General features: G+C 42.0%; 2 protein-coding genes and 1 long non-coding RNA gene across 4 annotated transcripts in view; 2 read left to right on the top strand and 1 right to left on the bottom strand.

Annotated features, from left to right (window-relative positions):
* The window catches only part of CFAP97 (cilia and flagella associated protein 97), a 31112-nt gene extending 28686 nt beyond the window's left edge, over positions 1-2426 (top strand). For both annotated transcript variants that reach the window (XM_014889693.2, XM_088163486.1), the window contains exon 6: positions 515-2426. In XM_014889693.2, the coding sequence (XP_014745179.1) occupies positions 515-642 (128 nt within the window). In that variant the 3' untranslated portion in view covers positions 643-2426. The remainder of the gene's footprint in view (positions 1-514) is intronic.
* A 2099-nt stretch (positions 2427-4525) lies between these two features.
* SLC25A4 (solute carrier family 25 member 4) lies at positions 4526-7064 on the bottom strand. The gene is made up of 4 exons (XM_014889695.2): positions 6856-7064; positions 6127-6613; positions 5695-5835; positions 4526-5360 (listed from the first exon to the last, which is right to left on the bottom strand). Exons 1-4 carry the CDS (start codon positions 6964-6966, stop codon positions 5203-5205), a joined length of 897 nt encoding a protein of 298 aa, XP_014745181.1. The 5' UTR covers positions 6967-7064; the 3' UTR covers positions 4526-5202.
* A 111-nt stretch (positions 7065-7175) lies between these two features.
* On the top strand, positions 7176-8975 carry LOC148223930 (uncharacterized). Its single transcript, XR_015803552.1, has 2 exons — positions 7176-8516; positions 8627-8975. It is a non-coding gene; the product is annotated as an uncharacterized LOC148223930 (long non-coding RNA).
* The last annotated feature ends 3992 nt before the right edge of the window (positions 8976-12967 follow it).

Below are 12967 nucleotides of genomic sequence, written 5' to 3' on the forward strand. Positions count from 1 at the left end.
ATTTTGCTAGTCACCAAAAGTGATTACTATATGCATTGCTTTGTTGTCATCCTAAGTTTCTAATAAATGATCTTGTCAATTGTCTTTTCCAAGAAGTAAAAATCCCTGTAGTAAAGTGTTTTTCATTTTGCCAGTACCCTTTATTGAAAGAGGGGGTACAACAAACCCAATCAAAAATCCCAAAATAACATCAATGAATGTCCAGATTCTCATTTAGAAAACGTAGATCTACTGATAGTAGCATTTTTTTTCTCAGAAACTCTGTGTGTAAGATTTGGAAGTAGGCAACGTATCTCTGTAGAACCATATGTGTCCAGTTGAAGAACCGAAGATGTGAATTTTTTTTCTGATCATTTGTAAACAATTCATAATTAACTCTTTTCAGGTTGTATTCAATTTACTGCGATTTGGTTTGGTTTATTCTGAGAGCTAGTGTTGCAGTACTAACATAACATGAAGTTTTCTGTTGTGCTCAGTGTAAGAATTCTCCCTTTATGTGTTTGTGTGTTAACAGGAGCAACTTCAAGGTCACCCACTGTACAAAGTACACTGAACCAGAAGAATGAAAAGCCCATGTCTGATTCACCCAGTGGGGCATTACAGAGACCTAAATCTACAAATGTTCATGCTGCTTGGTTATAAGTGTGTTCTTTGCGTCGCATACTGAGATGATAACTCAAACTTCTATTTTTAATGCTTTTGTAAATTCTGTGTGCAAAAATATTTTCTGCGTTGTTCAGTGATGAAAATGAATTGCATTTAGAGTAATTGCTTATAAAATGGTCTTAAAATGGTATAAAACACTTCTGTCAGTGTTTTCCATGACAGGATGAACTTATGAAAGAGAAGGAGGTATTTAAATGGACAAGTTAAATAGAAATTTAACCATTATTTTAGTCTCAGATCATAAGTGGAGTTTGTATCTATAACACGGCAGGACAGAATTACTGCACTACAGGTGCAAAATGTAAATAAAAATTTTAAAATACTAATAATAATATAAAATAATTCATTAAGCTTATAAGCATATGCTTAATTCCTGGATTGTCTTTGCTTTACATCCTGGCTTTATCTAACAGCCTTCTGAACCTTGTGGGTCATGTTCTTTGACTGAAAGAATCTTCAACAGCAGTGTCAAGAGGTGAAAAGCAGATTGTGTATTCCTCCATGGTGAGCTAGAATACTGAGATGCAGAAGATGATGTTTTGCCACTGTTAAACATTCAGCACCTGGAGTGTGTTTTCTATTCAAGGCTGCATCTCTTCCAGATCAAAATGATTTTGGAAGTTGTACTGAATTTTGGAAGACGTACTGGGATCTTTGCATAGGAAAGAAGCATCTGATATTATCTGAACAACAATAAAGAATGAAGTAAACAGCAGTTTCAGATTTAGTGTAAACAAGAGTAAGTTCTGGTTACTTATCAAACTAGAGAATACTGTTAAGTAAGGGAAATAGTTCATGGCCCTGCTTTGCAGATGTGTGCTGTTCTCAGTGGGGAGATGTAAACTTGAGTTGCAGGAAACATCTTCAATATTGATTTTGAGTGACTACTAACCAGGATTTAGGGGAAAAAAAAGACAGTAGAAAACCAAGTCTTTTAACTTTTCTTGACCTGTTTTTAAATGTCATGTTCATATCTAGCATTTGTAGCAATGTCAGATAAGCTCCAATAGCAACATCCATTTATAAGAGCAGTAAAATTTAATGGTATTGGCAATCACAATAGTAGGTGGTGTAGTTTATCTCTGTCCGTAAAGGCAAACTTTCAGTGAGCTTGTTTTGTAGGACTGTAGCCTTATAAACAGCACAAATTGTGATGCCACTATGTGTGGATATTGCTGAAACTTTGCTTGCTTCCCCAGCTTCTTCCCAGGAAGGAAATCGCTGTATTATGGATAAAGAAAAAAAGCTGTATTTGGTAATGCTGGGTCTTTGACATAAAAAGTGTATTATTCTTTGCTAGTGCTTGCATGAGGGCTTAGGCTTTCAGGTATTCTGCATTGTAACACACTTTTTACTCGGTCCTTGTGATAGTTTGGCAGAGCTTCTTCACTTGGTGACCCGCAGATCAAATTTAGCTGTTTGACAATACTTGGAACTTTTAACTTTAAGCAGCATTGTGAAAAACAGATTTGTATTGCAATTATTATTCATGGTTAGGAACTGTTAACGATTTCTTTGTATAGTGCTGCTGTATTTATTATTGTGCAAATGAAAATTATTCTCTATTTAAAGATTTTTGTCTTTGAATGTGAATATCAGAGTAACAGTTTAATACTTCTGAATGTTCATATTGTAATTTTTTTCTGTGAAGAAACTCACACAATGGATTACTTTTAATTGCTTCATCTTATTTAACTTTGGTATGAAAGAGCGTCAATTTTGTATTTGTAAATCATAAGAAATAAAATATTTAACATGAATTGTGATTGCAGTGGCTTCTTGCAGATTTTTATAATTGATATTAAAGTGCAAAGGTTGAATAGCTTGGGATATAGAAAAAATGCATGTTCTCCATTGTTCAAGTGTTAGATGTAAGGGAATAATGGTTTTGTCCCTGGCTTTAGTTTGTCTGTGACCAGCTCTTGTAAAGGTACAAAAGCAGTAGTATCAGTTGACTGTGACAATGGGAGTTCAAGTAGCAATTGCAGACCATCTCCTAAGTCTTCTAATTTCTAACCTCTCAGAGCTGATGGCTGCAATTTAGGTTACACTTTCAGCAAGTGTTATGCTGAGTGCTACTGACTCAGGGCAGAGCTGCTTTCAGAAGAATGGTTAATTCATTGACAGCTTTGGGCTCTAACCACAGGTATCTTTATGGAGAGCACTGCCTGCTATCTCCCACAGTGTGCATTGGCTTTTAAGCAGAAACGAGTCCTTTACCTGTGTTTTCCATATGTTTTATCTCGTCTACTTTCTCTTAGCCCAGTGGCATTTTCCTGCGTTGATACTTCTTACTCTCCCTTTTAATAGTCCTTAGTCTCTCTATTTTGCCTCCTTCCCTGGAATGTAACTTCTTTCATTTACACTTATTTGAAGTTTCTTTGCTTCCTTTTAAGTATCTTATTCAGATACACGTTTCCCCCAAGGTTTTTTGCCTCTTCCTATTAGTGTCTCTTTGTGGCCAGCTTAGCAAATCCAAATGCCACTTGCAGCCTTATCAGGGAGTTAAATGAGAACTGGATCGCTAGATTGTGTTAGCAAGCTTCTCATAAGGAACCATTATGAAAGTGCAGAGGAAGGAGAAAAAAGAGAAGGAGCAGAAACTGGCAGTTTTTAAGGAAAACTAATGCACTTTGAAAACCAGTAGAAATATCTTCACAAACTTACGGTTTGATAGATTGCAACTCTGGGTATTTGCTATGGGAAAGAAAACAGACCAGGTATCTAGAAAAGCAAGTATTTAAGAGAGTAACCATGAAAAAGGGAGATGAAAGAAACAATCAGGCCATGTTTTGTCCTGGGACAAAAAATAAAATCTGTATTTGATTAATTTAAAAATAGTCTTATTTTTTGGACCAGTATTTCCCAAATGCTTCTTTTTTTCAAGTGGATAGATGTTGCTTCCAGATAGTGGTTAATAGCTGGTACCCGTCTTCAAGAACAGAGCCGTGGCAGAGAACCAGAGCCTCTCATACCAAGTGACAGTGACTTACCTGTATCTAATAAGTGTTTCAAATATCAGAAAAGAATAACCTGAAGCCATATGTGTGAAGTAGTAAAAGATGAAGGTGAGATAAATGCTTATTTGATTATTACTTGCTTAGTCTTACCCCATTGTCCAGAGACATGGGGGACACCCCAACCGTGGACATGTCCAAGGCCAGGAACTGAGTCTAGTAGACAGTGTCCCTGCCCATGGCTGGGGGGGTTGGATCTAGATGGACTCTAAGGTCTCTTCCAACACAAACTATGCTCTAATTCTATGGTTTTTGCCCTAGGTGGGTACACAGCAAATGGTTGTCTGTATGTAGTCTAACTGAACAACTGCAATGGCCACACCTCACTTCCCCTCCTTTGCCTAATCAGACAGCCTGTTCTTCCATGCATTCACAACCCTGCAGCATCTAAAGTTTAAAAAGTGTATTGAGCATGTTCTGATCTCACTAGTCATTATTAGTGCAATGTGTGCATAGTCGTTCAACATGTTGTTCTTTTTCTTGAGTATTCAATTCTAGAATAATTTTTCAAGTAAAATAAGCAGTAATGACTACAGTATTCAATGAGGAAAATTTCATTCTTGTTGGAAGTGTCAAAGTTAAGCATAATATAAACAAATTATGCAAGCAGCTAAGACTAGGTGGAAGCTTATCTCTAAGATCTCTGACTGCAGTTCTCTTAAACTGAATCCACTTGGTTTTGCAGTTGTAGAATTATCAATAACATCAATAATTGCACCTACCTAAAGCTCTGTTAAAAAAAACTTTTAAGAGAAACAGCCACTAACAGTGTCTTGCTTAGCACATCACCTTGGAGGACATGCTTGTAATGTGTTCAGTGTACTGAAAACCACAGGAAAAAGTTCATTAATATATTAATTTATTTCATTTCAGTTTTAGTTCAATTGAACATCAGAGCAGACAACTTTTTCCTTTGAGACAATACAGGGAATTTTTGAAACATTATATTTCCATATTATATAAAGTATGTCTGAAAAATCAGATTATGGTTTCAAGCATATTACCATTTAGTTTGTCAGGGAAGAGGCTGGAATTCAGCCTGGTGCTTTAGTATAGTTTATTATTTCAGACATACTTTTTTCACTTTTTATATTAAAAAATAGAGCTTTAGAAGAAAACATGATTTTAATTCATGTTATGTCATCACAGTGTTGGATAGCCAGAGACATTACTTAGTATAATAAATATTTACGACAATCTAGTAGGAATTCACAATAGTAGATTTTAGACTAGGTATAGACCACTTATATTTTGTCTTTAGACAAAATCTATTACCTGCAATTTGAAGTATAATATATACACAGGTTCCAATACAAATGGTGGAAGAATTCTCATAGAAAATGTAACTGTGATGTTGTGGACAATTTTTAAATAAATGCATCCTTATCTCTGCCAGATATGTTACTCAAATTTTATTCTGTTTCCCTAGGAAATATTTTGTTGTCCATTACATCACAAGTTGGTATTTTTTAAAAAGTTGATTGAGAACAATTGAACTACAGCATTATGATGTTAAGTTTTAGACATACTTCTTGATTTCATCATAAAGTACTAGTACAAAAGCTCCGCCCATGCCTCTCAACACATTCGACCAGGCACCTTTGAAGAACGCTTTGGATCCTTCATCTTTAGCTATCTTCCTCCAGCAATCAATTGTGCCCTTATACATAATATCAGCTGTGGAAATAAACATAAAGGTTAGAAGGGTTGAAGTTATACAGCAAGTATGTTTCAACTGTTGTATCTTTAAAACAACAAGGAATAAGCAAAGTACAGCTGAGGATTTCTAACTTAGTAATCAATTAAGGAAAATTAATCCTCCATAGGAAATCAAGTAATTTCTCAGTCCTTTAGATCAACATGATAGAAATAACCAGCAATGTGTTCCCCGTAAGCTTAAGGACTCCAATGAGAAGGTTATTAATTTTCCACAAGACAAAAAAAATACACAGTATCTCTTATCTTATCCTGATGAAACTTTCTGCAGCCAGAACACCACAGGAGCACTTACCTCCCTTTCGGCCAGACTGCATCATCATCCTACGTCGCACAGTATCAAAAGGATAAGAAACCAGCCCTGCCACTGCAGTGACACTCTGGGCAATCATCCAGCTCACTACGATGTGCACATTCTTTGGATCAGGCAACATACCTGTCATCAAGAACAAATGAACAGAATAAGTACACAGGGAAAGGGCTGTGGGAAACATGGCTGTGGAAGGAATAATCACCCACCAACCTCTGAATCAATACAAACCCAAGGCTTTTCAGAGCAGCAAGTAGAAGGAGGCAGGAATGCATGTCAGAAACACCTGTGTGCATTCTAGCACTACGCTCAACTGGTGCTGAGCCAAGCCCTGCTTGCCCTTGTCCTGCCAAGTGCCCTAGAGTGCCTTTACTGAATGGATCTTCCCTTGCAGTCACTCCTCCATGCACTTCTTACCCTTGGCCGTGTCGTATACACCAAAATAGGCTGCTCTGTAGATGATGATGCCCTGGACAGACACACTAAATCCTTGGTACAGGCCCCTCAAGCCATCAGACTTAAAGATCTTGACAATACAGTCGCCCAGGCCAGAGAACTCTCTCTCGGCGGCTCCTTTGCCCACGTCAGCCGCCAGTCGGGTCCTGGCGAAATCCAGAGGGTAGACGAAGCAGAGGGAGGTGGCTCCCGCAGCACCCCCAGACGCAAGGTTCCCTGCGAAGTAGCGCCAGAACTGCTTGTGCCTGTCCACTCCGCCCAGGAAGATCTGCTTGTACTTGTCCTTGAAGGCGAAGTTAAGGGCCTGGGTGGGGAAGTACCGGATGACATTGGCCAAGTTGCCTCTCCAGAAGGAGGCGATGCCCTGCTCCTTGGGGATGCGGACTATGCAGTCCACGATGCCCTTGTACTGCTTATCGGCCGTGATCTGTTTGCTGGCATGCTGGACCTGCAGGGAGGAGAAGGACGGCACGGTGAGAGACGGGCACCGCAGGGGTGACCCCGCAAGCTGAAGGGCACGGACGGGGCCGGCCCTGCTCCCGCCACCGCGAGGCGCTGCCGAACGTCCCGGGCAGCTCCCCCGTAACCGGAGCCGGCAGAGCTCCTTCCCATATTTAGTCACGCCGAGCAGCGCCCGCGGCGCCAGCACCACCTGTGGCACGGCACCGCCGCCCCCCGTCGCCCCCTCACCTGCAGCAGCAACTTCACTCTCTCGATGGGGGCGACAGCCGTCTTGGAGACGGCGGCGGCGATCCCGCCGGCCAGAAAGTCCTTGACGAAGCTGAGCGCTTGGTCACCCATGCCGCGAGCCGGTCCGACAGCCCCGCCCGGAGAGAGGCAACGAGCGGACACTTCCCCACCCCGCCGGACAAATGTGCCCGCGCCCCGCGCCGCCCCGCTTATAGCCCGCGGCCTCTCGCGATAGGAGGAGGCGCCCCCCCGGGCCGCGGGCATTGGCTGCGGCCCGCCGGGCCCGCCCCGCCATGTTCCCCCGAGCGGCGGCCGCGACGGACGCGGGGCCCGGGACGTTTAAAGGGCAAATTAAAGTTATCTTGTGCCTGCTGGGGAACGCGGTGTCAGAGCATGTGCCGGCTGTATTTATAGCTCCCGGGAGGTACCGGGAATATGGGGAGCTGGCAGGAGCTTCAGGCCGTGTTAACCGTTCCGAGCAGAGGAGAGGCAGCGGCTCAGGGCTAAAAGCCTGCCCGGAGCGGTCTGAGGGTGCGAGCAGCCGGCTGAGAGTGCTTTAAGCCTTGCCCTCATATGTGTGGATTCACGCAGAGAGGGGCGACATGGATGTCGTGCCCAACAGCAAAGCTCCACAGGGATGTACTGCTCGCCTGGAAGGTGGTGCTGTGTTCGCAGGCATCAGTGACCAGGGCTGGACTCGACCTCTCTTGAGTCAAGGCCAGAGAGCTGCTTCATGCTGTACGCACTGTGTGCAACTCGGAGGCATCGAGGTCTTTAAATACCCCAGCATGCTCTGAGACTCGGCTTTCCCGAGGAGGAGACAGCATGCCTTTCTGCATTGTACCCTCATATCACCCCTGCAAGGTCAGACTGCAAGGCCCACAGACAATCCTCTCTCCAGAGAGGGAGGGAGGGAAAGGAGGAGACCGTGGGAAGCACATGCCCCAGGCATGCTGAAGTTGCTTTACTCGCACCGAGAAAGAGGAGTAAAGGCTGTAGGGAAGCTCTGCCTTCAAGCAGGGTCTGGTTCTTGGAAAAATGCTTGAATCTCAAATGACGATTAAATGGCTCCTCCATTTGTTTCTCATTTGTTCTTTCTGGCTGACCCTCATAAGAAAGCAGGAGCTTATGATTAATTGTTGGGTGACTTAGTTGTGTGGAATAGGCAATGCGGCAAGGTATAGATGCATACTGAGGAGATTGCCCTAAAAAGCTGTTAAGAGAGAAAAATGTTATACTGAGGAACTCGTAAGGGTCTCTTTAGATTTGGTAATATGGTATCAGTAATGAAAATAGAATTCAACTTAATGTAGATGCTGAAAGCTTGGCTGTCCCACAAAGAGACATTCTTGACAGGGCAGTGCACCTCTTCTCACCAATGTGTTTGTTAGCATGAGTCAATGGGATGGTACATTTGATCCCCTGTCTCTCTTGCCCTCTGCCGCTCTTAGGTCTGTTAAGGTCTCTTCTCATGAGCCTCAAGTGTGAGAAGTGGATATCAGGTGTGATTTCCAGAAGCACCCTTTGTACCTCGGCCTCCTGAGAAGAAGATGGAGCCTTTCCTCAACTTCTAAGAAAGAGAAAAAGACACCCCCCCGCAAAGAGATATTTCCCCAAGCAGGGACCAAAAGCAGGTGCTAGGGGATCCCTAGAATTACACTGTGAGTTGGAGGGAGTTTTGTTCAACGTATGTGGCTGCCTGCTACCTTTGACCTTTCCTTTTTTTCCCTCATACTTCACTCGCCAGGTCTGGTGTCTCCTCTTTTCACAGGAAAGCAAACCCCCCTTTAACATCTCGAGGCTTCTGCTGCTGGTTTCACACAGACCCCTGGGATAGTGATGCTCACAGCTGCTGCCTGACTGCCCAGACTGATAAGGTCTCCTCAGGGTGTGCACTCAGGTGTCAACCCTGCAGACTGGTGTATGGTGAGTGGGAAGAGTGGCAGTGATATGCTTGTGGGTAGGAAAGGCAAGGGGGGTCTTGCCTGAAAGGATTGTTTACCAGCCCCTTCCCCACCATCTTTGATTTAGATTGGTGGGGGGTATTAATTATTTTTTTAGGTCATTTAGATTGTTGAGGTTTTTAAAATGACATTTTAATAAAGTCTTTATTAACAAGAGTTCCAATTAGTTTTTGAAGTTATTGTTGGGTATCATCATCACATCCACAGTGATTATTTGATCTGATATTTCTGTAGCACTAGTATTGTTTACCTACAACTGCCAGTATTTAAAGAAAGGACTGCATAGCAAGTGAATTGCCACTTTTTCTGCTTCTGTTCTCCCTTCTCTGAGCGCAGGTATGTATTTCCACGAGAGACTTTGCTTCCAAATAGTTTTAACAAAAGCAGGGCTGGACCAAGACGTGTTGGCCACTTTGAGCATTATTCTTCATTTGTTTGATTTTTGCTCCAAACACCTGATTTGGATTTTTCCTATATATGATGATGAGGGGCAGTTTGCTACTTAGTGTAGAAGTTCAAACTTATCCTGTAAGGAATTTACTGCTAACTCCACCAGTACCTTAAGCATGTAATTTAAAAAAGCTGAAGAACCTTTGGCTTTTCATGGAGTAACTTGGTGTTTATTATTCAATATTCTGATACTTTCCTAGATAAATGGCTAAAACAGTTCTGAAAATGCAGTCTCTCTGAATTACTAAAGCAATCTTTCAAGCTTCATATTTCTTAGATCTTTACAGCTTTAGAAGGATTATTTTTCTTTCTAGGCTGAGTTTGTGGGTGCTCTGCACTACTGACATAGCATTAAGACACTGCATTTTGTTCTTAAAAATTCTGAGCTAAAAATAACCTAGATCTAGATTTTTGAGAGAGATTAGTGACTGACTGCATTGTGCTTTGGTGTGTGAATAGTCAGCTTGAAATACTACAGGAGATTCACTTTTCCAAAGTAGTGCCTACCTTGTTTACATACGTATCCAAGACACTGGAAACCCTACCACTGAGGCTAAGCCAGACACAAAATAAAAAAGCTTTTCATCAAAAGTCAGCAGTCTGAGCCGGATGGCAGACACAAGGGGGAGCACAAGGAATCAGTCAGAATATCCTGACTCCCAGCCTAGATAGCGGTGAGTAGAGAGTGTATTGGGAAGATGACGAAGAAATATGTTGTTTTTTTTCAGGAAGAATTTGTGGGGTTGTAGTAAGTTCTCATTATTAGGACTGATATATATTTGAAGTCAGAAAGAGGAGAGTAAGAGAACCAGACCAGAGCTTATTGGGGATAATAGTTGAAGACGAATAATGAAGCTGTTGATGACAAAGATGATCAAGAAGGATGAAGTAGTGTGAACTTTGAGTTTGTTTTGGGCAGGTGTTAGTGAGGGTTATTTTAGCTGGATGTTGGTGTTAGTTATCTTAGGACTCTACACTGAGCTGGGAAAATTGGACAGTAAGTGTAAGCAGCACATTGAGAAGGGAAGCAGTAGTGCTGGAAATAGCAGTGAGAGTCAACATAAGGTGTATTTGTTTATTAGAGTATGTCTCTAATGCGAGGATGAGGAGTTAGAGGAGGGCCAACATTTCCGAAGAAAACTGAGAAAGTGGAAAAAAATTAATATGAAATAGATCAGGAGTTCTGTTGTAACAGGACAAGCATGGGACATAGAAGTATGAGGGAAAAAATACCCAACCCGTAACACAGGGAATAAACTTGTAGGAAGTGAGCATGTTAATATTTCCTTTGGCAAGGATTTGTGCAGAAGATGTTTAGAAAGAGAGCACTTGAAAAGTGCAGGTCTTCATTTAACTTGGAAAGTAGGAAGAAAATGTATAAGGATGGCTCAACTGGAAAAGGAGATTAAATGGTTGTGGATGAAGTAAACCTGATCACAGATCAGCCAGGAATTTGAAGCTGAAGGCAGACTGGATTATGTGTTTGGCAGTCATACTTCATAATTCATGAGATGGGAGTGGAGAGTAAGAAACAGAGCAGGTCTACCATCAATTTGTGCTGGAAAAGAAAGATAAAGAAGGAGGAAGTGGGCTGAGATTAGATGGGATATTCTCAATCTGATGCGATGAAAATAATGGCAAAAGCAAGTGAGAGGATATGAAGAAGGACATGGCAGGGAAGGGAAAATATCAGAGAGGAAGGATGGGATGAAGGAAGGATGGGAAGAGGTCAGAGGAACAGCAATTCTTGCTGCAGACCATGTCAAAAGAATGGCTCTTTCAGGGGGCGTGAGGTGCAGGGGAAGTGAGTGGGCCAAGGCAAGGAGACATACAGGTGACTGCTACAGAGTGCCATGAAGGACACCAGCATGAAGCTTGGAAGCTTCCTGAGGATGAGTGTGAGAAATTGTGGAGAAGGGAAGAAAGTCAGTAGAAATCACAGAAGACTGATCAGGAGGAGCTGGCTGACTGGCTGGCAGTTCTTCAGATGGGAAAAGAGCTGAGATATTGCTCAAAACCAGACAAAATGTGATGGAGATTGTAAAGATAGCCTCAGTGTGGGAGTAAGGGGTGGGATGGGGTGGAGAGAATGGAGGTCTCTGTAAAAGACTGAATCTGCAGAGAGTCAGGCAAGGGCATCCAGAATGTGTGGACGCTAGGATTTAATAGACCTGCGGGAGGTATTTAAAGTGTATCTCCCGGCTGCAGCAAGTGAAGAGAAGAAAGGGGAGTGGACCAGGCGGAAGGACAGAACAGGAATACAAGAAGGGCCAGTTGAGCAATGGTAGTGTTGAGAGTGGGGATAGAGAAGTGTAGGTGTGGCAAATAGCACCAAGGAGGCAGAGTAGGGGGTAGGGCTCATTGCCTCAGGTGGATTGTTTAAGAAACAAGAAGCAGCAGCTGAAGGAATAAAAAGGGAGACAGGAAACCAGGTGAAGGAAAACTAGAGGAGTTACAGAAGTAAGTTGTATTAAGAAAGCAAGTGAGAGATGTGGAGAAATAGCCCACAAGCAAGGTTAACCAGGATAGACTGAGTCTCCCCAGTCTGCAGTGGCTGGTTTCCTCTTGTATACTTTTGACATTCCCTGTTGACTGAACTAATAATGAAAGTGTATGTGTTAACTGGATATCTTCTACCACATTAAAAATTGCCCTGGTGAAGGCAACTAACCTAAGGTTAATTAGCTTTTTCAATGCTTCATTGACTTCACCAGTGGCCACTCTGAGGTACTGGAGAAGGCAAAGATCACTGGGAAAGAGTGAGGTATAAGGAACCAGGGAGAAGGAAACAAATCAAGCACCAATACTGCAGGATTTGGTTCCTCATCAGGGATTTGTTTATTTCACACAGGTTTCAGATCCTCAGAGCAACAGAACTAAACCAGAAACTCTCTGGTACTCTGTAGGGACATATATTGAGAAAGTAAGAAAATTACAGCCTGAAAAATATTCCAGGCTGGAGCTTTTCAGCTCTGTTCCCAGCCGATAAGCTGGTCCAGCTCAAGGCTAGGGAGAATTTCTCCCAGGGTGATCATTTGGTCAAAATAAAAAGGAATTAATAACAAAGATAGAACACCTGTTGTGGTGCATGACCAGGCCCTGGGAATGGGGTGTCTTCTCTCTGAACCAATCACCTCTTCTCTACTCTTGGAATTGCGAGTCATGCTATAAAACCAAGTGTGTTTCTGAATAAACTTGTCTCTTTCTTCCTATCATGAAAGACGACCATGTAGCCGTGCATCTTATTTCTGCTGCACTTAAAGGGTTAAAACCTCTTTCCACGGCTACAGTACTCAAATCAGACAAGCACTAATTTCTGCTGCTCTAGTTGTTTGAAGAATTGCAATCACAATCTTTACTCTGAAATTAATTTTACTTCTCTATAGGGCTGTGCAGTAAATACTTGGTATGCTGTAGACAGAATAACAGTATTGATAAGATTCAGAACTCCTGTGGTTTTTCCTCATAGGTCTCAACATAACTTGAAAACAAAAATAATCTTTCATATCACAGGTGTACCTTACAGTGGATAATTAATGGATTCTACAGACATTCATAAACATTTAAAGTACTCTAGAATATCTATTAATTGTTTGATTATTAATGCAGTCATGGTACAAACATAACAGTACACATTACAGATTTTGGGAAACACATAAAGCAGAGATATTGTGGACAATTTGCAAGCCATTTATATA

This window comes from Sturnus vulgaris, chromosome 4, assembly GCF_052056855.1.
Source record: "Sturnus vulgaris isolate bStuVul1 chromosome 4, bStuVul1.hap1, whole genome shotgun sequence".
Taxonomy (NCBI): domain Eukaryota; kingdom Metazoa; phylum Chordata; class Aves; order Passeriformes; family Sturnidae; genus Sturnus; species Sturnus vulgaris.

Excerpts from the sequence above, each read along its gene's own strand:
- SLC25A4 (XM_014889695.2), bottom strand. The coding sequence starts at position 6,966 with ATGGGTGACCAAGCGCTCAGCTTCGTCAAGGACTTTCTGGCCGGCGGG. Across the intron at positions 6,614-6,855 it reads GAGTGAAGTTGCTGCTGCAG|GTCCAGCATGCCAGCAAACA; the intron begins GTGAGGGGGCGA and ends TCCTCCCTGCAG. Across the intron at positions 5,361-5,694 it reads GCAGTCTGGCCGAAAGGGAG|CTGATATTATGTATAAGGGC; the intron begins GTAAGTGCTCCT and ends TTATTTCCACAG.